Below are 25,197 nucleotides of genomic sequence, written 5' to 3'. Positions count from 1 at the left end.
GGACCAAAGTGTGGTCCATGCCTGGATCTCTCTTCAGATAAGAGACTAGGAAAAAAAATGGATATTCATTGGAGCTCCCTGAGTTCCAGACTTAGGTTGTGCCTTTCTGTATATTGTCCCATTTGTTCCTCATGAGCAATTTGAGAGGGGGTTGGTTAATAACGCTCCTTTGACGGGGTGGGAAACTGAGACTCGATGTGGTATTTTCCATTTCTATGGAGATTTTTGGTAAGAAGAATGAGGTTTTATCAAATTTTTGTCATAATCTCTTTTAATAAAATTATTTTTTCTTCAAAATTTTCAACAAAAGATGACTATCAGGACATCAGACATTTCCTAGCTTGCAGTATTTTATGTACTTATGTCATGAAAAACACATTTGCCATTCACATTGTGTTATCATCTTTTAGGCTGAGAAATAGAACAGGAAGTCATGCCAGGAACCCTGGAACCCCTTTGTGTTTCATCCTGTCCAAACTTCTTCTCTGTGAGTTACCACCTTACTGATATTTGGGATCATCTTTTTTTCCTACCTTTGCCTATCAGCATACCTGTGTATGTATGTTGGAACAAGAATGGTTGCTCTCAAACTTCATGTAAATGGAACAATGTAGTATTTTGTATGACCAAATAGGTCTACACCAGCTTTTATTAAAATTAATGTTGGCATAATATACAACGTGGTCTCCTTTTACTTTTGACCTTCTCTATTATCATACTTTAGATGCATATAATGTAAAAAACATATAGTTGGAATATTAATCCAAGCTGATTCTCTGTTTTTAACAAAAGCATTTATCCAATCATTTTTAGTGTGCCACCCATTCTACATTACTTTATCTTTCAATTATTGTTTTTTTTTACAGTACACTTTTAACTACTATTAGGTTATGTTATACATTATGATTCTATTCTTTTAGTTATTGCAATAAAAATTACAGCATGCATAATTAACCTATCAAAGTCTTTAGTAAACGAAAACCACTCTATCCTCCTGGATAATATATGGATGTTGGGAAATGTAAAATGTACTTACTCCACTTTATACTTAGCTGTTCTTATTGTCAGGAATTCTAAAAACTATCTCTTGTTTTTTTCCTACAAGTAATAAACTCCCCCATTTATTTGCTACAAAAGATCTTTATTGCATCCTCATTTTGAGTTATCTTTCCTGGGTGTAGATTATAAATTGATGTTAGAAATAGTGTTGCTGCTGATAATTTAGCTGTCAATTAAACTGCCCATCTTTTGAAGGTAATCTGTCTTTTTTTTCTGGTGGCTTTCATATTTTCTCTTTGTCTTTGGTGTTCTTTGACTTACCCTTGCCTTAATACACACTCAATGCAGGGAAGGTCTCCTATGACATTTCCTGCCTTGGGCTGGGCCATAGCCTTGACTGTCATTTCCAGGGACATGCAGGAGACCACAGAACCAAAGCCCACGTTTTCAGTATAGGCAAATGCCCTTGGGAATTTTGGCATTTGGCTTAGATATCCTGCTTGATTCTCTGGGTTCAGGCTTTCCCCTAAATTTTGGCCTTGTAAGTATAGGTATTTAAGTATTCTATAGTTTTCAAGTGAAGAATTTTTTTCTATTCATTTTTTTTCCCCAAAGGATTTGATTTTTTCAACGCAAGTCTTGATCAAAATCATCTCAACTCAATTCCCTATGGTTCTGAAGATGGGGTTTGGGTGGTGGGTATTGGGAATCAGTGCCATCCCAGTAGCACACTGGAATTGTCCACTCCTTTCCTCGTCACCACTTTCTAAAGTTTGGAAAATAACACTGTCTTTTATCTGGGTTTGAGTGCTGCTGGAGAATTTTTGGCTGATTTTTCTTTAGTGCTTTTTTTTTTTTAATTTAGATTAGTTCAACTTTACAAGAGGGAGAAAATGAGCTCTTTTCCAGTCCACCCTTTCAACCCAAGAGCATCTGTGAACGGACAAGATGGTGTGAGCCAGATGAGAGCAAGGTGGCACGGCTTCCAGGGGAGGGACCTCAAATTGCAAAGAGTGGTGTGAACAGGCACGGAAGGCTTAAGGAAGGGTGGGCCAAGAGGAAAGGATGAAATTGGTAAACAGCAGGGTGATCATAAAGGACTTTAAATGCCAAGGAGCAGTGTTTGTGATGTGTTTGTGATGTGTTGTCTGAGGCCAGGGAGCCATGACTGGATTTGGGCAAGAAAGAGTCAGAGTCAGCTCTTTGGCTATTGCAAAGATCCCTGTGGGTCCCATGAGTGAGACGGGGATGGACTGGAGGTGAGGGATATCCTGGAAGGATTGGCAGGTGAAATGGGGCAAGGAGATGACCCCGGAGAGGACATATCAATCGGATGCCACATCATGAACCGAATGCCAGACTGGGGAGCTGGTCTTTCCTGGGGAGTCTGTGAAGAGTTCTGAGAAGTGGGGTGATGTCAACACATTGCTGTCCTTTTCTCTGTGCCTGGTCACCCCCAGCCTCGGGACAACTTGCCAGGAGGACCTTTCTGTTTGAGGAAGAGAGACCAGCAAGCACTGAACACCCACCACGTGCCAGGACCTGTGTTGGTTGATTTCCACGTGTTGATTTCTTTAATGTTGACAACAAACTTTCAGGTAAGACAGATAATCTCTGATTTATAGGACGGGAAATGGAGGCCCAGAGAGAGGAAGTGAATTGCTTGATAACAATGCCTTAGAAAGTGCTGGAGCCTGAGTTTGAGCCCATCGCTGTAATTCCGTGCACCGTCTTTGTTCTGCTGTACCTGGGAACACTCACACAGCAGTCAATATCAGTATTGTCACAAGCGCTCTTGGTGCCTCAACACAGGACCCTAACTTGTCCCGTCCCCCAGACCGGCTGTGGTTCCTCCTGCCAGGACTGAGTTCTGGGCGAGTCCTCGCTTGCTCGTCTTGACCTCTGAGTACTCTGTGGTGCGTCTGGCCTTCTGCTCCTGAGGCTCCCTCGCCTTCGCCTCCGGAAAGCTGAGGGAGGCGTAATAGAGCTCCTGCGCTCCCGAGGGGCAGGTATCCCCCGCAGGGGACTCCTGGTCTGGAGGGCTGTCTGGCCGGGGCTTTTGCCTGGAACCCTGATTAAAGGGGAGAGAAAGGAGTCATGGCAGGAACCAAGAGGCAGGCGAGGTGTAGTGAATTCTTACAATTTTATGTCACTTTGGCATTCATTTACAATGTAAGCTGGACTTCTCCATACCAGAAGCAGGCTCAGTTACCCTTGAGACAGTTTCTAGTTCCTCACAGTGGCTAATTCAGATATTTGCCTTATACAACCACCTCCTGGTGACCACCTCCCTGTGGGACAGCTGGATACAACCTACTGGACTCACCCCAACCCCACACCTGTCCGGCCTGCTCAACTCTGCTGTAGTGACCACCTCTCGGGCACCACGTGACTCCACAGAACTTCCGCCTGGCTGCTCTACCCCCGCCGGCTGCAGCCCCGGGGAAGCCTGCCGGAGTAACACCTGCACCCCGACTCAGGATTTGGCTGCAGATTCCCTCCGCCGGTTGCACAGCATGTGTGTCCCGGACGGCTCCTCCCTCCCTGCTGGCCCCGTGAGGGACTCTGCCTGCTCCTCTCTGGGATCTGTAAGTAACAAACTGCTCCTGCTATTTCACGAGTCTTGTTGGGCTGCCTCCTCTGCGTCTCACCTGACCAACACACCCTCGCCCGACTTCCTTCCTGGTCAGGGCTCTCCTACAGAACAGCTGTCTTGGCAGAAATAAAATGGACACAGATCACACGAGAGCCTCGAGGGCATCTGCCAGCACAAACGAGTTTCCTGAGAGAGGGACGCCCGGTCATGGGCCGAACACTCAGGCATCACGCTGTCTGCCGGGATAAAGAATATTCCGTGAACGGCACGCTGCAGACATTCATGACAAACCCTGTGTGTTCCTCCCAGGCAGGGCTAGAGTTTGTGACCACTCTCCAGAGAGGGGCCTCAAGACAATACAACACACGGTCCCTAGGGGGAAGTTGGGCTGATGTGACATTTATCCCGTTGTCCTTTTATTCCACATACCTCTCCTATGAACTCAACTATTTACTCACTCATTTAAAATTTTGTAATACTGTGGTTTATTAGACCATATTGAGGGCTAACTAATCACATTGCATCCTCACAAAACAACAGTATGAAAGATACTGTAATTATCCCCACTTTACAGATAGAGAAACTGAGGTGGAAACAGGGTAGGTAGCTTGCCCAAGGTCTCTCATCTAATAAATGGTGGAGCCAGAATTCAGCCCAGCCTGTGTCCCTTGCCAGCTGTGCAGCGTGACACAGACCCTCATCTAGGCAGCTTACAGTCCGGTAGGAGGGGTGGATTACAGATGAAGCAAACTTCTACCTTCAGCTGCATTACCAGATGTTTCATGTGCAAACTAGAAAAGAGATGGCAATTCTGGATCCTGGACACAGGCCCCATAAAACAGAAACAAAACAAAGCAGAGCCCAAGTCCCCGAGCAAAGATGACACGCATACACTGGTAAGCACCTCCCTTCCCGCCCCCACCTCGGCCCGCACCCCTACCCATCATGCTAAGGAAACGTATGTTGAAAGCAACATTAGCCTTCAAATAGTAGCTCAGATTTTTTTTTTTTAATAAAAGGATTCCAGGTTAGGAATAAATGGTTTCACAATGTCAGAAAAAAAGTACGAGCAAAAGGAAATGACAAAGTAGCTAAATGCAATGACATTACTGTACACAAAGAGAGGAGAATAAGGACATGTGCCCACCAGCAGCCTTATAGTATATGCAAAAATGGTTAAATTGATAACCATAAGATAAGATACAGGTCAGATTAATATGCAGGATAAAGCAACATGTTCACTTTTTTACTCAATAATTCCTTGCTGAGAACTTGCTATGTGTGAGGTGCTGTTCTTGCAAATGAGGACATGAGAGGGACTGAAACAGCCCAAAATACCTGCCCCATGCGGTTCCTTGTTAGAGGAGGGGAACAGTAACACTAGGTAACCGCTGTGGGTGGGCTCCCTGTGGGCTAGGCACTCTTCTGAGCACTCCCTCTAACAATCCAGTGAGACATGAATCCAGCATCTTAGTGTCCCATCTCCAGAAGAGAAAACAAAGAAATAGAGAGGTTCATTAGTTTATCCAAGGTCCCACAGCTTGTAAGTAGGTGAATCCAGAACTTAAGTGCAGGACGTCAAACTCCAGGGACTAGGCTGTGACTTGCTTTACCATTCTGCCTACAGTACAAAAATGCGCAGAAGGATTGAAAGGAAAGTGATGGGAAAAACCAAAGCTCTCTCTACCATAGTTCTTGTCAAGATAGTGAATTCGCACATGTTACTGGCTCTCTTCTCCAAGATCCAACAACAGAGGAACGAAGGAAAGAACTTCTGGATAAACAAACTTTTATAAATCCATCAGTGACTGACCAATCAATCACACCGAAATCCCTGGGGGAAGGGAGGGCTAATTTGAGCAGATGGCTGGGAGAGCTGGGGAAGCTGCTGCGTGGGCGGGGGCAGCTGGCTGGCTGGTTGATGAGAAGATGGGTTTCCCCAACACACTTGAATTCTGCTCCTTTCTCTTCTCTGCCCTTGCCTTGGGACAATCACTGGCTGCCCCTCGCTGCAGAATTCAGAGTATGGGCAGGAACGATGTGCAGGTGTCCATGAGGCCAGTGTTGGGTAAGCACCCAAGGCCCACCAGGGCGAGGGGAAGAACAGAGGTTGGGGCTCACTGGCCTTTGACCTTCTCATTTCCATTTTCTCCACTCCAAGCTCCCCAGGCTGGTGAATCGCAATCCAGGGGGAGCCTCTGTCCAGTGACCCTTCTCTATGAAGGTCTGAAGATGAAGGGGTGACTTAAACTGCCTTCTTGAGGTGACAGGAAGTGGGAGTGGCTGGCCATAGCGCTGGTTCCCGGGGTGCTCTAGCCTGGGGCCTGTCCCCATCTCTCCTTTGAGCTCAGCACGCCCAACACAGGCCAGCGTCTCCCTACATCCATTCAGTAAACACTGCCAGACAGAGGAGCCCAAGCCCAGGGGCGTATGAGCTTACAGCCCAGAAGATGGGGGGACTGAGGAGAAAAGCAAATCAATGGAACCTTGCAGACCACCTGAAGCACAGGTATTAGAACGCTTCGATCAAGAATTTAAATTATGCATACTAAATGCACTAAAAGAGGTTAGCAATAACATTAGCAGCTTGGAAACAGGCACAAAAATTTATGCCAATAAAGTGTGTATGTAAAACGAATGTGAAACATAAACAAGAAATGATGTACTTTATGCAAAAAGGGCGTGTGGAAATATTATATCTAAAAAGCATAACAGGGAGAACACAGTGGATGGAGGGAAGAATAGAATGAGTACAACTGAGGGCTAGTCAGCAAGCTGGAAGGGCCGTTCGGAGTAACCCTAAAAGGAAATAGGGAAGGGTGAGGAACAGAACGTGTGACAAAAGGTTAATTTAGATGGAGGATAGAAACAGAACACTTTAATATTCAGATAAGAATAGTCTTTAAATGAGATAAGAAAATGAACTATTTGGAAAAAATAGTGGAAATAAAATTTCTAGAATTAAAGAAAGATGACCCACCTTAGCTGAGAAGGCAAGAGAAAAGATGAGAAAACCCCACATCCAGGTACAGTATAGTAAATCTTAAGAATGTCAAAACCAAAGAGAAAATTGTAAAAGTTGTCAGGGAGAATGAGGGGATTACCCACAAATATGTGAGATTTGGGATGACGTGAGATTTCTTTATGGCAATACTGGCTGCAAGGCACAGTGCAGTGAAGTTTAAGCATCCAAGGAAAATCACTTTGATCCTAGAATTTCTGTCCTGCCAAATGAAATTCAAATGCAGGTGCGTAAAAACATATCTTCAGACACACAAGTCCTCAGAAGCTTCAATACAGAGAAACCTAAATTGAAAACACACTGGGAGGAAGAATGCAAATAAAAAAAGGACAAATTCAGGAAATTCTGGGACAAGTATAAGATAGAAAGGTGACAAAATGCCTCAGTAAAATGCGAAGTTGTGTATTTTTTTTTTAAAGACCAAAGTATAGAAAAACGTTAAGTACGTTCATAATAACTCAGAATGAAAGCTGCACATCTACAGAAAGTATCAAGATTATAAGGAGCGGAGGGAGAGGAGACCAAGAGATATAAAAATATACCAATGTCTTTGTGTTAGTAAGACAGAGATATTAATTTTTTTTACTTTTTGTTATTTTAGAGAAGAGGTCTCACTGTATTGCCCAGACTGCACTCAAACTCCTGGGCTCAAGCGATCCTCCCATTTTGGCTTCCCGAGTAGCTGGGACTATAGACGTGAGCCACCATGCCTGGCAAGATATTAATTTTTTAAGTAAGAAAGAAGAGAAAGAAACATTGAAAAAGTGGAACCAAGTGAAAGTAAAAGGTAAAAGAGTAGAAAAAATTCACATTATATCTACAACCACAATAAATACCAACAGAGTAAACTCAACAGAGGATGCCACCAAAGTGGATTTTTTGAAAACCTGGTTATGTACTGTTTACAAAAATCACTGCTAAAGCATAAATACATAAAATGTTGGAGGGGAAAAAGGATGAAAAAGTATCAGGCATCTAACTAACCAATACAAACTGGTATAGCTATATCAAGCTCCAACTGAACAGCTTTTAAAGCAAAAAGTATCAATATGGATAGAGAGAATCACTATGTGTGATAAAATGCTCAATTCGTCAAGAAGATATAATACTTCCAAAATTTATGGTTTTGATTTAAAAACATATCCAATATAAGAAACACAATGGATAGAAAACCAGTGAGAAATTGACAAATATTAATATTTGGTAAGATTTCAGCCTACATCTCTTGAGTGTTGACAAGTCAGGAAGAGCTATTAAAGATTTGGATTCAAACATTACAATTAATGCACTGGCCTGAAGATTTAAGAAACAAAAACTATATATTATTCTTAAGCACACAGGAACTATTTGTAAAAATTCATTATGTACAGGTTGCAGGTCAAATCTCAACAAATAAAAATTTTTTTTAAAAAAGATTTAAAAATAGGTACCATAAAAACTGTGTAATTTGGCTGAGTGGTAGCTCATATCTGTAATCCCAGCACTTTGGGAGGCCAAGGTGGGAGGATCGTTTGAGCCCAGGAGTTTGAGACCAGCGTGAGCAACATAGCAAGACTCTGTCTCTATATAAAATTAAAAAAAAATTATTTGGGTGTGGTGGTGCATGCCTGTAGTCCCAGCTACTTGGGAGGCTGAGGTTGGAGTGCGGTGGTGTAACCATAGCTACTGAACTAATGCAACGGAATGAGGTCCCATCTCTAAAAAAAACCAAAATGCCATATATTCTGACCAAAAAGCATCTAGCTAGATTTTAATTGTGGAAAGATGTTTAAAATACCCATACATTTGGAATTTTTTAATCCCAAATAATTTAAGATTCAAAGAAGAAATCACAATGGCATTTTAACAATGTCCAGAACTGAATGATATTAAAATAGGACATATCAAAATTTGTGAAATGGAATAAAAGTGGCATTTTGAGATAAATTTATCCATAATCACTTTTATAAAGAAGGAAGAGCTATAAATTAATTAACTCTGTACCCAACTTAAAAATTAATAAAAGAACATCAGAATAAACCAAAGCGAGAAGGCAGGTGCTGAGAAAATGAAAGTAAAAATGAAGTAGAAAACAAAGATACAGTGAGAAAATCAACAATCTCAAAAGTTGATTCTTTGAAACTGATAATGAAATAGACAAAAAATCAGATTTAGCTAGAAAAAAAAAGGTAGGGTAGTCACGAATAACCAATGTTAGGAATATAATAGGAGAAGTAATCTCACTAAAATCAGTAGTATACAGACAACAGAATGCCACCCATAAAAAATTGTAAAACTTAAGTAAAATGAACAAGTCCCTAGAAGAGCCTCACTGCAGAATACATAAAGTGATTGAATTAGAAAAATTGCACATAGAGACACCACCAGGCCTATATAGATTTACAAGTGACATCTACCAATCATTCGAGAAATAAATCATTCCAATTTTAAACTCTGTCTTCCAGATAAAAAAAGAGAGAATAATCCCCAATCCCTCAATATTATCTTGATGCCCAAATGAAAGAAATAGGAGGAGAAAGGAAAATGACAAGTCCATCGGACCCACGCATTTGGATGCAAGAGTGCTAAGCAAAAGGTTCTATCAAGCGGAATCTACTAGGGTATCAAAAAATACATGCCATAAACAATATGTTTTTTTTTTTTTTTTTTTTTTTTGAGACAGAGTCTCACTCTCTTGCCTGGGCTAGAGTGCCATGGGATCAGCCTAGCTCACAGCAACCTCACACTTCTGGGCTCAAGCTATCCTCCTGCCTCAGCCTCCCGAGTAGCTGGGACTACAGGCATGTGCCACCATGCCAGGCTAATTTTTTCTATATATATGTTTAGTTGTCAGCTAATTTCTTTCTATTTTTTGAAGTAGAGATGGGGTCTCGCTCTTGCTCAGGCTGGTCTTTAACTTCTGAGCTCAAACGATCTGCCCGCCTCGGCCTCCCAGAGTGCGTGGATTACAGGCGTGAGGCACCATGCCTGGCCAACAATATGGTTTTGTTCCAGGAATGAGGGAGCAGTTTTATATTAGAAAATCTTTAATTTTCATTAACCATGGTAACAGATTAAGGAGGAAAAAAAATCCTATTAGTACATGCGTTTGAAAAGTTCAACAGAAATTTATGGTAAAAATTTAAAGTTATTTAGTGATAGAAAGGAACTTCCTTAACTGGATGAAGGTTAATGAAAACCAACTTATTATTATTATTTATTCTCTCTCTCTCTTTCTCTAACCTATGTATCCAAGAAGCTCAATGAAAAAACCAACTTAAATGGCAGGATATTCTGTGTGTTTCCTTCAAAATCAGAACTAGTACAGGAGGCTCATGATTACCACGTCTATTCCATTTTGACTGGAGTCTTAGCCAGTATATTAAGACAAGAAAACTGAATGAAGTCTTTAGGATAAAGGGAAGGAATAAGGTGTTATCTTGCAGATGATACAGCCATCTAATTTGAAATCCCCAAAGATTCTAAATAATACCCAAGACCAACCTGTGATATTTCTTAAACTGAAAAGCATCGATTAAAAACACTTCATTTTCTATATACAAATCATTTCAACAAATAGGACAGCTTAGCAAGGTGGAAGGACATAACAGCAATTAAAAACGGGACTGAGTTTTGTGCACTGCTCTACCGAGTGAAGGCAATTCTCGGCACCCAGGCAGCTGACACCCAGAAGAAGTGGGTGTCACTCTGAAAAGAAGTACAGTTATAGGGGAGGCCCTAGAGGAACCCAGCAGAGGAATTCAACCCCACGAATGTGGGAAATAAAAAGGAGAAGCTCCGTGTTGCCAGATGGTGGGGAAATGAAAAGTAACCGGCGGCGACTGTTCACATAATCTGCAGCCACCACTGCCCACAGTCTGAGGTGTTACATGGACTTCCGCTGCCAGATGAGGTTAGCTCTGTGTGTTTGCCCCACTCCACCATCAAAGTGAATTATTCAGGCAAGTGGGTCATTTGTTGAAATATGGAATCTTCTAGAAGAAAAATACAGCTGCAGGATATACATGTGGCCAGGTGTTTCCTGCTTAGTACCTGAAGCCCAAAAAGATGAGTTGAATCTTGAAGGAAATAACATTACATTTGTGTCAAATTCAGCTGCTTTGATTCAACAACCTACGATAGTTAAAAATAAGACTATCACTAATTTTTCAGATAGTATCTATGTCTCAGGAAAAGAACAGAGCAGTAGGCTTATTAATAAACTTTAAGAATTCTCCAGCTACCAAAGCAACAAGATCTAAATGGCACTCAAGACTGACATGTGTTGTTTTTTAATTGCAATAAAACAATTTATTTTTTAAAATACTTTCATTCTGCATTCTAGCAATTAGCAATCAGAAAATGCACTTTTTAGAAAGATAACATTTATAATAGTGACAAAAATGATAAATAACAGAGGCTGTGCAAGACTCGCATGAAGAAATTCTATATCTTTCCTGAAAACACTAAAAAAGATTTAAACAAATATAGAGATACTTATTTGAGGGGCTAAGACGACTTAAATTTGTAAACAAATAAATTCTTCCCAAATTGAGCCATAGATTCAATGTAATTCTAATCAAAATAGCAACAGGAGTAGTTTTGGGAACTTTTTTTTTTTTTGACAAACTGATTCTAACATTGAAATGAAAAAACAAAAGGCCAGGAATAGCCAAGACAGGCTGGGCGCGGTGGCTCACGCCTTTAATCCTAGCACTCTGAGAGGCCGAGGCAGGCGGGTTGCTCGAGGTAGGAGTTCGAAACCAGCCTGAGCGAGACCCGTCTCTACTATAAATAGAAAGAAATTAATTGACCAACTAAGAAATATATATATACAAGAAAAAAAAAGAATAGCCAAGACAGTATTGAAGGATATTAAAGAGGAGGTGTTGCTCTATTAATGTCAGGACTTATTTTTGAATTCATAGATTCTAGTGACTCTATAGACAGTTCTGACTTGGGGACAGTAAAATTGACCATTGGAATAGAATAGAGACCCCAGAAAGAGGTGTTGTCTCTATAGAATCTTGATATATGACAGAATTGGCTTGCAGTTCAATGGAGGACAGAGGGAGGAAGTGGGTATTCTAAAAAAGGAGGAACACAGATTGCTCAACACCACACACCACACACAGACGCCAAGTAGGTTAAGCACTTAAATGCCAAAAGCAAAACATAAAACTTTCAACTGTATTTGAACATCTTTCTAATCTTAGAATGGAAGAGATTTTCTTAAATGAGACCCAAGACGCACTCAGTAGAAAAGAGAAGATTGGTGAATATGATTATATTACAATTAAGAACTTAGGTTCACCAAAGGTCACCTTAGGAAAAGTGAAGACAAGCTACTCACTGGGAGTAGGTATTTACAATACATATAACTTGAAAAAAAATTAGTATAAAAATGTATAAAGCCCTCCAACAAATTCAATAAGAAAAAGCCAAACACCCAATATGAAATGGACTTTAGATGTGACCAGGCATTTTATAGAGTGTGTACTTATGTAAATAAAATCATAGGGACACTTTTCATCTTCAGTGGTAAGCAAGGAAATGCAAATTTAGACCATACTGAGATAGTGAAATGACCAGACAATTGAGAAAAGCAAGTGTTGGAGAGATTATAGGTCAACAGAATCTTATGGGCATAGATGGGAGTGTGAATGGATACAACTCCTTTGAAAAGCCATTTGTGATAATCTTGTAAAGATGGACATCCACATGCCCTGTGATCCAGCAATTAAATTTCTAGGTAATGCTAAAGAAAAGCTCTTACATGCTCATATAATGAGACATGAATAAGAATATTGGAAACAACTCAAATGGCCATCAATATAAGCTTAGATAGCAGACATAATAATAAAGTGAAATATTATATAGTGGGGAAAATAAATACATTGCAACTATGTACAACAACATAGATTAATCTTTGTGACACAATGTTGGTTCTATTATACAAAGCAAGTCTAGGAATATTGCACAGAGTGTGATATGTGATATTCTTCCTAGGCTCAGAAGCAATTAAAACCAAGTGTATATTTCAAGTATACATTTATGTGACAACACTGGGAAGACAAGGCACAGAACAGTGCTTCCTGGGGAGGGAGCAGGGAGCAACATGAGTGGATGTATTAATAGTTGTACTTAGAAAGAAGGTTGGACAGGACATAGTGATTGGTTGGCTCTGGGAGATGAAGGGGGAGAACAGGAGAGAAGGTGTCTGCCCAGGTGACCAGGGAGCAGCGCCAAGATTTGGCGCTGGTGGTTTGGTGAAATGCCAAGGACCTCAGTCTGGACTTGCTGTGTGGACATGTTTAGCCGCTCCCCCTGCCCCCGCCCCGTGCATGAGAAGATGCCTCCATCACTCACCCAGGCAACTGTACCCATAACAGGGTCATCATCCCTTCCCTCTGGTCTCCTGGCTGCTCGCTTCCTGCGGGCCTTCACGCTAGGGGAGGAAACCAGCAATGCAGCCCGATGGCTCAGGCACGTGTGAGCAGGCTGCCCCCACCCCTGTTAAGAGGGTGACAATGACGACTGAGGCATGCAGGCCCTGGAACTGGACTTGGAGATGCTCCTGACAGGCAGGCAGGGGCTCTATCCTCCCGGATGACCCGGGATTTGGTCAAGGTGGCCAAGGGCTGAATATCCATCACCAAAGACCCTGTCTTACACACAAAAATGTGTACACAAATGATTCTAGCAGTGTTATTCAGAATAGCCAAGAAGTGGAATCTTGGCACTGCCCCAAGGGGTGTCTGCAGAAGGAGGAGAATGCATTCAACCACTTTATGGTTTCTTTTTCATTTGTGGCTAATGAAAAAGTTCCAGAATTGTTTGTGCTGAAGGATGCACAATTCTGTGAATACACCTAAGGCCACTGAATTGTACACTTCCAATGGATGCATTGTGCAGAATGTAAAGTACCTCATAAAGCTGTTAGGAAAAAGAAAGGACCCCTCTGGATCTACTCAGCTCGGTGTTTCTGGGATTCAGCGACCTCTCTCCTACTCCCCACCACACGCCTCCCTCTACCTTCCCTGGGACCATGACTTACCTGCAGAGGAAGACGAGGCACACACAGACAGAGAATGCGGCCATGGCGCCGGCACCCGCAAGGGCCGCGGGAACCACTCCAGCCCCCCAGACCGATTTCCCTGCAGAAGAGAGCCCGAGAGACAGCGCGCTCCCGGGAGCTTCCCCTCCGTGTGGAACGCGCTCCAGGTCCCCATCAGCCAGGAGATGGAAGACGTGTCCTCCACTCCGCCTTCTGTCGGGGCCCCAGCCCCTTCCTCCCACCACCCATCACTCGGCATCCGTGCACGTCCCCTCGGCCACCACCAGCCCCCAGAACGCGCCCCTGACCTGGCAGCAGCAGGACGGTGCCGCTCCGCGTCCCGTGGACATTCCGGGCCTCGCAGCTGAGCCTGAGGCCGGAGCTGAGCCCCCCTGGGAGGCTCAGGGAGCTGTTGGCCCAGGGCCCGGCTGCACTGGGGGTGTCCCTGAAGGAGCCCTGGCTGCCTGTCCCCTCCTGCAGCCCCTCCCCCAGCCGCCAGCGCAGGGAGGGGGCGGGCTGGGCGCGGGAGCAGCAGCTGCAGCGCAGCCCCTCGGCCTCCCAGGAGCAGGAGGGGCCCAGCAGCTGCGGGGGGTCTGTGGGGACAGAGGACAGCGCTCAGCAGGGGCTTCTCCCCTCCTTATACCTTGGGGTTCTGGCCCCAGGTGCCCCTGAACTCACAGTGCACAGAGAGGCTCAGCGAGACGTTCAGGGAGCCCAGGGGGTGCTGGGCGAGGCAGGTGAATTCTCCTCCTTCTGCAGACACTGGGGGCAGCTCCAGGATCCGGGTGTTGGAGAGGGGCGTGGCGTTGGGGGCTGGGGTCCCCTGGAACCAGCTCAGGCGGGCAGGGGGGCTGCTGTCAGCGGCGGTGCAGAGCAGCCGCAGAGCCTGGCCCTCCAGGACCACGAGGGACGACGTGTTTTGCAGGATCTCCAGGGCTTTGGGGAGGGAGAGTGCAAGGAGACAGAGAGATGGAGGGGTGGCCACAGTCCCTTTCCTTCCCCCTTCCCAGGATCCCGGTGACTTCTCCCTCTCTTCCCCTGGCCCGTGCTGGCTCGGTTGCACCTTGGTTAAAAGGCTTGGCCTTTACACCCTCAGGAAGTTGTCCAAAAGTGTGTGGGCCTTTCATCTTCAGAAAAGGCTCGCTATCTTGCTGGTATGTGCTGGACTGTGGGGCGGAGACAGGACAGAGAGCCCGCGGTGGCTTCGGGAAGCAGGTTCAGCTAGCGTGCCAGCAAGCAGGGCTAAGGAGGCTGCAGTGGGCGAGTGGAGGAGGACACGGCCGAGCTCTGGAGACACGGGGCGGGCAAGGGTTTGTCCCCCACGACTGTGGGGTGAGCCGCCACAGGAGGGACGGTAGCCGGACAGGAGGGAGGTCTGCTCGCGGCTCTGAGCAGAGTGACGCTGTGCGCGCCCACGACTGGCACGGGGCTCTCAGGAGGTGGGGGCCAGAGAGCGGCAATTCTCCCTCTTGCTCTGCCCACATCTGCGGCCTTTCCAGCTCTGGTTCCCAACTCTGCTTTCGGGTCCCAGGGCTGGTCCCAGCCCAGAGAAGGAGGGCTTCCCCACCTGTGCCATTTCTGAAGATGCCGACGGTGACGGTGAGGTTCTGTGGGGCATCTGGGGCAGAAAGATATGGCCCAACTTCAGGTGTGGCGTGGACCTGCGTGGGCCCCGCCAGTGCCCAAGGAGGGGCCACGGACACCACCGTGGTGGGGACAGCTGTCCTCGGCCCCTCCCACCTAAACCGCCAAGCTCAGATCCATGCCGAGGTTACACACACACACACATGCACACACAGGCACACACACACAGGCACACATATACACACACACGCACACACAGGCGCACACACAGGCACACACGCACACACAGGCGCACACACACAGGCACACATATACACACACACGCACACACAGGCGCACACACAGGCACACATATACACACACAGGCACACATGCACACACAGGCACACACACACGCACACACAGGTGCACACACAGGCACACACAGGCACACACATGCACACACACAGGCACGCACATGCACACACACATGCACACACACAGGCACGCACATGCACACACACAGGCACACACATGCACACACACAGGCACACACAGGCACACACATGCACACACACAGGCACACACAGGCACACACACATGTACACACAGGCACACACATGTACACACAAGCACACACAGGCACACACACATGTACACACAGGCACACACACGCACACACAGGCACACACATGTACACACAGGCACACACCCATGCACACACATGCACACACACACATGCACACACATGCACGCACGAACCCCACTCCCGCTGCCCTCGGGCCCGGCCGTCCCTCCCCCAACTCACAGGAGACGTTGAGCTGGACAGTTCTCTCTGTGGTCACACGCGTTCCCTGGAGTTTCACCTGACAGGTGAGGTTGGTGCCGTGGTCCTGGGGCCTGGGGGTGAGGGTGACTGCCGAGGAGTGGAGGCTGTCGGGGTCCAGGGCGTGGAGGGCCGCCCCCGACCAGGAGAAGCTGAGAGGCCGGCCCCCCTCGCAGGACCCTGGCAGGCCGCAGCTCAGCTCCGTGGGGCGGCCGGACCGCAGAGGCTCCGGGCCGTGGATGTGGGGTCTCTCCGTCAGGGCTGGGGGCACAGGGAGAGGCCAGGCCCCGCAGCGTGACCTGCCAGGGACCAGGGCCTCGGCCCTGAGCCTGCCCCGAGTCCTGCAGCTCTTGACCACTCCTGCCCCAAGCCCCGGAGCAGGGCACGTCCCGGCGTCCCGGCCCTGCTCTAATGCGGGGACCCCACAGCGCAGGGTCCTCTCCCGGGCCCCTGCCGTACCTGTCACCAGCAGATTCAGCTTACTGCTTTCGTAACTGTATTTCACACGATCGCCACTCTCCACTTGGAAGAAGTAGGTCCCTGTGTCCTCTCTCTTGGCGTCTCTGATGCTCAGGGAGCAGTCTCTGCTCCTGACGTCCCCAGGGACGAGGAATCGGCCCTTGGCGTGTGTCTTCACGTCTCTGCGTGGGTTGTTTGTGGCCACAGGGTCATCGTAGTACACGCTGTCCCCATCGCGGAACCAGTAGAGGTAGAGCGGGTCAGAGGGGGGCCTCGAAGTCCGGGGCGGGTAGGAGAAGGAGCAGGACACGAGGACGCACAGGCCCTCTTGTACCGTCGCCTGCAGCTGGGCCCGTGTGTCCTGCAGGGACCCTGGGGAGACACAGGCTGGGCTCAGCTGCAGCGTCCCCGGGCCGCGTGCCCGGCTGCCTCCCCGGCCCACTCACCCCCCCACAGCAGGGCCAGCAGCAGCGGGGCCAGCATGTCTGCATGGCGGCTGGGCGGCCGGGCCCCACCAGGGAAGGAAACGGCCAACGTGGGGTGGGGCCGGGACCGCCGTACAGGAAGCTGGTGTGTGAGCAGGGCTGTGGCCTCACCAGAGGGAACTTGGTGCCCCTGGGGGTGAGGCGGGGCTGGGAACCCGCCTGTGCCCCGGCCAGGGGTCTTCGGGTGTAGACACAGAGGTCCCCAGAGGGTGAGAGGCTTGTCCAGATGGGATCCTAGAAGTGACCCCTTCCGAATGATGCTTCTCTCAAGAGTGGGATCCCGGGAGCGATGCAGTCAGAAAAGGGGAAGGAGGGCCGGAGCTGTGATTCCCTGAGGTGTGTGTCACACCCACCCTCCAGCTGAAAACCATGGAAAGTTCTGGAAAAGCATTATTTTAAATTTCCTTTACATCGCTCAAGTGTTGACAAGAAAGGAAGGAATTTTGAAACTCAAATTTAGGGGAAGGTGAGAACCCGCGAAGGAGCCGAAGCACTTTTGGCCTCAGGGGGTTTTGAGACACAGCCAGTCCGCTTCTGGCGTTCCTGGGTCTGCGGGGCGGTGGTGAACACAGCCCCACTCAAAATGGGGTGTCTATGGCCGGGCGCGGTGGCTCACGCTTGTAATCCTAGCACTCTGGGAGGCCGAGGCGGGCGGATTGCTCAAGGTCAGGAGTTCAAAACCAGCCTGAGCAAGACCCCGTCTCTACTATAAAAATAGAAAGAAATCAATTGGCCAACTAATATATATATAGAAAAAATTAGCCGGGCATGGTGGCTCGTGCCTGTAGTCCCAGCTACTCGGGAGGCTGAGGCAGGAGGATCGCTTGAGCCCAGGAGTTTGAGGTTGCTGTGAGCTAGGCTGACGCCACGGCACTCACTCTAGCCTAGGCAAGAAAGCGAGACTCTGTCTCAAAAAAAAAAAAAAAAATGGGGTGTCTAAAGGAGAGCCTCACCCCGTTATGTGGGGTCCCCCAAAGGCCATAGAAGCAAATTTGCCACCATAAAGCTAAGCCGCCAGGCGTTCTCCCTGGCAGGGAAGGAGCACAAGGAATCTCGCCCTGAAATATGGTTCCTGGCATAATGAGTATTTTAAATTAAAAGCCCTCAGAGAGCAATGGGCCTTAGCAGAGATTTTTCCCCTGTCTTCATGAAGATAGGACAGACCCACCCAGGTGAGCCATTGCTCTTGCTCCCGCCCCTGTTATCTCATTATCCATTGGGAAAAGGAAGACCAAGCATGTAACCTGAACGGACCCTTTGTAATATAGTGACTGACTCCAAGAATCATTACATTTAAACAAACCACAACTATTGACAGGTAATTTCTGTCCCCAGATCCAGCCATTCTTCCTAGTAATCATTTATTACCCCTCAATAGAGTTCCTCTTCTCCCCCTCCCACATCGTGTTCTGCCAGGATCCAAGCCCCTATTCTTTCTATAACCTCAAGGGGGCATAGAAGCTTCTGGATCCCATGGGGACATTGGCCAATCACTCTGCGCTTCTCCCCATGGTCAAATAAATTTGTATGCCCTTTCTCTTATTAATCCCCCTTATTGGGAGTTGATTTTTAAACAAACCTCCAAAGGGCCAAGGCGTTGGCCTCCACACAAGAATCGCTTTTCAGATCCCGGGCAGGAGCCACAACGTGTAGAAATAACCTGCAATCTTACTGCTCCATTATAAAAGAATCTTTCCCCCAATTTAACAATGATCTTAAAAAATTTTAGACATTTCCAAAACTGAATTGTGAGAGTAAAGAGAGTTTCTTAAACTACCAAGGATCAAAAAAATGTCAATCAGCCACATCAGAAGAAATACTGACTTTTGTTTCTGTTCTACTGTGGTGTTATCATACGTACATAGATATATTGGGGTTTTTTGTTTTGTTTTGTTTGTTTGTTTGTTTGTTTTTTGAGACAGGGTCTTACTTTGTTGCCCAGGCTAGAGTGAGTGCCGTGGCGTCAGCCTAGCTCACAGCAACCTCAAACTCCTGGGCTCAAGCGATCCTCCCGCCTCAGCCTCCCGAGTAGCTGGGGCTACAGGCATGCGCCACCATGCCTGGCTAGTTTTTTCTATGTATATTAGTTGGCCAATTAATTTCTTTCTATTTATAGTAGAGATGGGGTCTTGCTCTTGCTCAGGCTGGTTTTGAACTCCTGACCTTGAGCAATCCGCCCGCCTCGGCCTCTCAGAGAATTAGGATTACAGGCGTGAGCCACCTCGCCCGGCCGATATATTGGTTTTTGCCCACAGTTCCTGGCTCATCATTCCCATAGTCTTTGTTATAATGTGGGTGCTCTGTGCTTCAGGAGACAGAATCTCTCTCTCTCTCTCTCTCTCTCTCTCTCTCTCTCTGACCTCCTTTCACCTGCCCAAGGCAGCACTTTAATCTGATTGTGGGTCAAAAGACCCTCATTCCAGACAGCGACCCATACCACAGCCCGGAGGAGGAATGCTGCACAGGGGGGCTAGGAAGAATCTGAACAGACAAGCCTTGCTGGGCGTAGATCGTGTGCTTTTTGTCCACTTACCGTTTCTACATGGTGGTCAATCACTCCTGTGTTATGAAGCCTCCAGAGAAACCAGAAAGGGACAGGCTTTGGAGAGCTTCCGGAAACCTGGATGCGAGGAAGTGCCTGGAGGGTGGCGCCCAGGAGGGCACGGAAGCTCTGCTCCCCTTCCCGCACCTCGCCCTACGCGTTTCTGTACTCGTTTTATTATCCTTACAATAAACCAGCAAACGAGTCAGTGTCTCGCCGAGTTCTGTGAGCCACTCCAGCAAATTAATCAAACCCAAAGAGGGGGGTGTGGGCACCGCAGTTTGAAGCTGCTTGATTAGAGGTTCCAGGGGCCTGGACTTGCAACTGGTGTCAGGGACGGCGGTGTTGAGGACTGCGCCCCCACCCTGTGGCACGCCCAGCTGGGGCCCGCTGCTCGTGTGTGGGGAGAGACCCCACAGATGGTCACAGAAGCCTTCTTCTGTGCTGACGATTGTTATGATGTGAAAATACAGGAAAAACACAATTTGAGAGATTTTCCTCAAACATCTATCTATAAAAATTACATTATAAAATTATCCTCTTATTAAAAAAAAAAGAGGATCAGGCCGGGCACGGTGGCTCACGCCTGTAATCCTAGCACTCTGGGAGGCCGAGGCAGGAGGATGGTTTGAGCTCAGGAGTTCGAGACCAGCCTGAGCAAGAGCAAGACCCCGTCTCTATTAAAAATAGAAAGAAATTAGCTGGACAACTAAAAATCCAGAAAAACTTAGCCGGGCATGGTGGTGCATGCTTGTTGTTCCATCTACTCGGGAGGCTGAGGCAGGAGGACCACTTGAGCCCAGGAGTTTGAGGTTGCTGTGAGCTGATGCCACGGCACTCTAACCTGGGCAACAGAGTGAAACTGTCTCAAAAAAAAAAATAACGATAAAAGCAATCAAATATTATAAGTCAAGAAAAAAGTATGCAACTGTACCAGACAGATAGACTATACGATTAATAAAAATAGTGTGTCATTTTTCTGAATTGTCTTATATTTTGGCATTTTCCAGAATTTTGGTATTTTTCAGGTTTTGGGATTTGATGTGAAGTGTTTACTTATTCCAAAAATAATCTATGTGTGCCAAATTTTTTATTTTTTTCTAAAGGTTGACAAACTTTCTCTCCTTGACCAAACTTATTTTTTTGATAAATTAAAATATTTATTATTTTTAATTATGAGAGAATTATATGTTTTTTCAAAATATTAAGGGGGGTACAAGTGCTTTGTTGCATGAATGAACTGTATTATGCTGAAGTCAGGACTTTTAGTATACCTGTCACCAGAATAGTGTACACTGTACCTGAAGGTATGTTTTTATCCCTCTCTTTCTTCCCACCTTCCCCCTTCTTAGTTTCCAATGTCCTTTACAGCACTTTATGACCGTGTGTACCCATTGTTTACCTCCCACTTATTAGTGAGGACATGTGGTGGTTGTTTTTCCAGTCCTGAGATACTTCACTTAGGATAATGGTCTCCAGTTCCACCCAAGTTGCCACAGAAGACATTATATCATTCCCTTTTATGGCTGAGTAAGTAGTCCATGGTATATGTGTGCCATATTTTCTTTATCCACTCATTAATTGATGGGCACTTAGGTTGATTCCATATCTTTGCTTCAATGCTTGTGCTTCAGTGCACATTTGGGTACAGGTGGCCTTTTGACAAAATGACTTCTTTTCCTTTGGGTAGATACCCAATAGTGGGATTGCCGGATCAAATGATAGGTCTACTTTTAGTACTTTGATGAATCTCCACACTGTTTTCCATAGAGACTGTGCTCATTCACAGTCCCACCAACACTGCATAAGCATTTCTTTTTCACTGCATCTCTACCAACATCTATTGTTTTTTGGATTTTTTAATAATGGCCATTCCGATAGGGATAAGGTGATATCTCATTGTGATTTTTATTTGCATTTCCTTGATAATCAGTGATGTTGAACATTGTTTTTATAAGTTTCTTGGCCATTTTTCTATCTTCTTTTGAAAAACCTGTTCATGTCTTTTGCTCATTTGTTAATGGGGTTATTTTTATTGTTGATTTGTTTGAGTTCTTAGTAGATTCTGGCTATTAGACCTTTGTCGGATGTATAGTTTGCCAATATTTTCTCCCATTCTGTAGGTTGTCTATTTACTCTGGTTATTTCCCTTGGTGTACAGAAACTTTTTAATTTAATTAAGAGTCATTTATTTTTGTTGTTGCTGTATTTGCTTTTGGAGTGTTAGTCATAAATTTTTTCCCTAGACCAATGTTCAGAAGAGTTTTTTCTACATAGTCTTCTGGAATTTTTATAGTTTCAGGTCTTACATTTAAGTCTTAAATCCATCTTGAGTTGATTTTTTTGTATATGGTGAGAGACAGGGATCCTGTTTCACTCTTCTGCAGGTGGCTGACCAGTTTAGCCAGCACCATTGATTGAATAGGGCAGCCTTTCCTAAGTGTATATTTTTGCTCGCTTTGTAAAAAAAGTCAGTTGGTTGTAGTTATATGGCTTTATTTCTGGATTCTCTATTCTGTTACATTGGTTTATGTCTCTACTGTTATACCAGTCCCAAGCTGTCTGGGTTGCCATAGCCTTGTAGTATAATTTGAAGTCAGGCAATGTGATGCCTCTAGATTTCTTATTTTTGCTTAGATTCACTTTGACTGTTAGGACTCTTCTTTTGGTTCCATATGAAGTTTAAGATTACTTTTTCTAGATCTCTGAAAAATGACATTGGTATTTTTATGGAAATTGCATAGAACCTTTAAATAAATTTGGGCAGGATGGACATTTTAACACTGTTGATTATTCCAATTCATCAGCATGGGACATTTTTCCGTTTGTTTATGTCATCTATGATTTCCTTCATCAGTGTTTGTAGTTCTCCTTGTAGAGATCTTTCACCTCCTTGGTTAAGTATATTCCTAGGTATTTTATTATCTTTGCAGCTATTGTGAATGGTATTGAGTTCTTGATTTAACTGTCAGTTTGACTGTTATTAGTCTATAGAAATGCTACTGATTTGTGTACATTGATTTTATAACCTGAGACTTTGCTGAATTCATTTATCAATCCTAGGAGTCTTTGGCTGAAGTCTTTAGGGGTTTCTAGATAAAAGAACATATCATTGGTAAACAAGGATAGTTTGACCTCCTTTTTCCTGCTTTGGATGCCATTTATTTCTTTCTCTTGCCTGATTACTCTGGCTAGGACTTCCAGTACTATGTTGAATAGAACTGTTGGCAGTGGGCATCCTTGTCTTGTTCCAGTTCTTAAGGGGAATGTTTCAACTTTTCCCTAATTGATACAATGCTGGCTGTAGGTTTGTCATATGTAGCTTTCGTTATTTTGAAGTATGCTCATTCTATTCCTAGCTTGTTACGGGTTTTTGTCATGAAGGGGTGCAGGATTTTATCAAATACTTTTTCTGCATCTATTGAGATGATCATATGGTCTTTGTTTTTACTCTGTCTCAAATTTTAGACAGGTTCCTCTGAGCCCTTGTTTCAACTAGACCCTGTTCTTGAGCTGCTGGTCCAGTTATAGCAGGAATCCTGCTAAGCCAGTTTAGGAAGAATCCCCCGCCCTCAGTCCTCGATATCTGATCACCTTTGATATCTGATCAAATTCCTCAGCCCTCACCCTTATTATCTGATAATAATTCCTCAGCCCTCACCCTGGCCTGTTTTCAGCAAGAATCCTGTTACTTTGCTTTAGCAAGAACCTCCCTGCATTCGATGGCCCCTCTTAGCAGTTTTTCCTCTTAGCGTTGGAAGGCCCAGCCTGGCCCTGCCACTGCACCATGCTCTTTGGGTGTGAACCTCCACTGTCTTTGTTCTATTCAGAGTTGAGCCTGATCTCTCTCCCTGATTGCGATATCTTAACACCTATCCCAATAGCTCTGGACAGTCTGTGTTAACAAGTATCAGAGTAATTTTTTTTTAACAAAAGTGATTTTAACATTTGTATAAATTTCAGGCTTCGTAAAACCTGGGTCTGCCTTGCCTCGGGTTTCAGGTAAACAAGAGGTAGCCACCCTCACCCCCACTGCCTAAATGTTGCAGGGACAATTGCCTTGGGCTGGACAGAACAGGCACTAAAGAAGAAAAGCAGTTGTGGCCACAAGCCAGGCTTCACGATTGGGCTAGTAAATGTCAAGCTGTGTACTTAGAATGGCCTGAGCCTTCTAAGATGTCTTGCCTTTGTGTTCTATCAGCCTTCCAACACATGAATAATGAAATCTTTATATTAAATTCCCTTGCTGAAACATATAGAATGGTTTCTGATTTTATGTTGGCCTTGAACTGGTTAAATCTCAGAGATGAAAAAATGAGCACAGGATGACTTCAAATTCCTTCATGATATAACTCAGACCCAACCAGAAATAAAGATAATATCCTTAACAAGATAAAAGGTGTCTTTGGCAAACATCATACCTAATGAAGTGCCTTCAGGTCCTAAGGCAATAAAAATAAATACATGGTACAAGAATTGGAAAAAATTTTTTTAAAAAGTCTTTCTTCATAAACAGCATGATGGCATATATAGAAAGTTCCACAGATACACTGTGGGGCTGTGATATATGTATATTGGTTTTCAACCACGATTTCTGGCTTATAACTCCTGTAGTCCTTGTTATTGAGAAGTATTGAGAAGCTTTAGGCCTCAACACGGTCCTCAGAAAACAACACACCTCTCTCTCTGACCTTCCCTGGACTTCCTTTCACCACTCCAAGGCAGGAGCACAATCAGATTGTGGGTCCCTTATTCCAGAGAGGGTCCTACCCTAAACTGTGGAGGAGAGAATACTACACAGAGAGGCTGAAAAGTCTAAACAGACAGGCCTTGCTGGGTTTAGATCATGAGCTTTTTGTCCAATCACATTTCTGCTTGGTTGTCAATCAAGCCTATGCAATAAAGTCTCTGTAAACACCCAAGAAGACAGGGTCGGAAACTTCCAGGTAACTGAACACATGGAGGTTCCTGGAGGGTGGCGCCCCTTTCTCCATACCCAGCATTACATACCTCTTCATGTATGTTCTTTACAATATCTTTTAATAATCCACCACAAAGTAGGGGCCATTAAAACCCCAACTTAAAGCCAGTTGGTCAGAAGTTTGGAGGCCTGGAGTCGCAAGTGGTAGGAAGGGGGAGGCTGAATGTTCACCCTGTGAAATCTGACGCTACCTCCAAGCAGACAGTGTCAGGATTTATTTAGAGGACACCCAAGTGGTCTCGGTTGCTTGGTGTGTGAGGGAAAAACCCACACACATTTAGCTGCAGTTTTCTTCTGTGTTAATGATTGTTGTGGTGTAGACTTTAGAAAAAAACACAATTTAGGGGTTTTCCATAAACAGAACCTTAAAAAAAGAGTTAACAAAGCTCCTAGAGATTAATCAGCTACAAAATCAGTTGTATTTCCCTATCACGGTAATAAATACAAAGGCAATTTTGTAAAAGGTGCCATTGACAATAGCTTCAAAAATTATGATATGCCTAGAATAAATCTAATTATTTAGAGAGGTATCCAACAAAAATACAAAGTGTGTCACCTCAGTGGAGGAAACTGGAAATCTGTATCAAAGGACATTAAGGATATAAATAAATTGAGAAAGGTGCATGCTAATAGGTTTGAAAACATCCTATAAATATCAATTCCACCCCAATTAATCTACAGACTCAGA

General features: G+C 45.2%; 1 protein-coding gene across 2 annotated transcripts; it reads right to left on the bottom strand.

Moving 5' to 3' along the window:
• Window positions 1–2,550: 2,550 nt before the first annotated feature.
• On the bottom strand, window positions 2,551–17,051 carry SIGLEC5 (sialic acid binding Ig like lectin 5). Of its 2 annotated transcripts, XM_012785547.3 has the most exons (9): window positions 16,948–17,051; window positions 16,502–16,873; window positions 16,025–16,303; window positions 15,221–15,271; window positions 14,332–14,589; window positions 13,962–14,246; window positions 13,654–13,753; window positions 12,966–13,044; window positions 2,551–3,070 (listed from the first exon to the last, which is right to left on the bottom strand). In XM_012785547.3, exons 1-9 carry the CDS (start codon window positions 16,982–16,984, stop codon window positions 2,816–2,818), a joined length of 1,716 nt encoding a protein of 571 aa, XP_012641001.2. In that variant the 5' UTR covers window positions 16,985–17,051; the 3' UTR covers window positions 2,551–2,815. The 2 variants fall into 2 exon arrangements, with proteins under 2 accessions (XP_012641001.2, XP_012641002.2); XM_012785548.3 differs by lacking the exon at window positions 12,966–13,044.
• Window positions 17,052–25,197: the final 8,146 nt, after the last annotated feature.

The sequence above is a fragment of the Microcebus murinus genome, chromosome 32, assembly GCF_040939455.1.
Source record: "Microcebus murinus isolate Inina chromosome 32, M.murinus_Inina_mat1.0, whole genome shotgun sequence".
NCBI lineage: Eukaryota > Metazoa > Chordata > Mammalia > Primates > Cheirogaleidae > Microcebus > Microcebus murinus.
This window is presented reverse-complemented; position numbering and strand designations above follow the sequence as displayed.

Excerpts from the sequence above, each read along its gene's own strand:
- SIGLEC5 (XM_012785547.3), bottom strand. The coding sequence starts at position 16,984 with ATGCTGGCCCCGCTGCTGCTGGCCCTGCTGTGGGGGG. Across the intron at positions 16,874-16,947 it reads GCTGGCCCTGCTGTGGGGGG|GGTCCCTGCAGGACACACGG; the intron begins GTGAGTGGGCCG and ends GTGTCTCCCCAG. Across the intron at positions 14,590-15,220 it reads CATCTTCAGAAATGGCACAG|CCCTGGAGATCCTGCAAAAC; the intron begins GTGGGGAAGCCC and ends CCCTCCCCAAAG.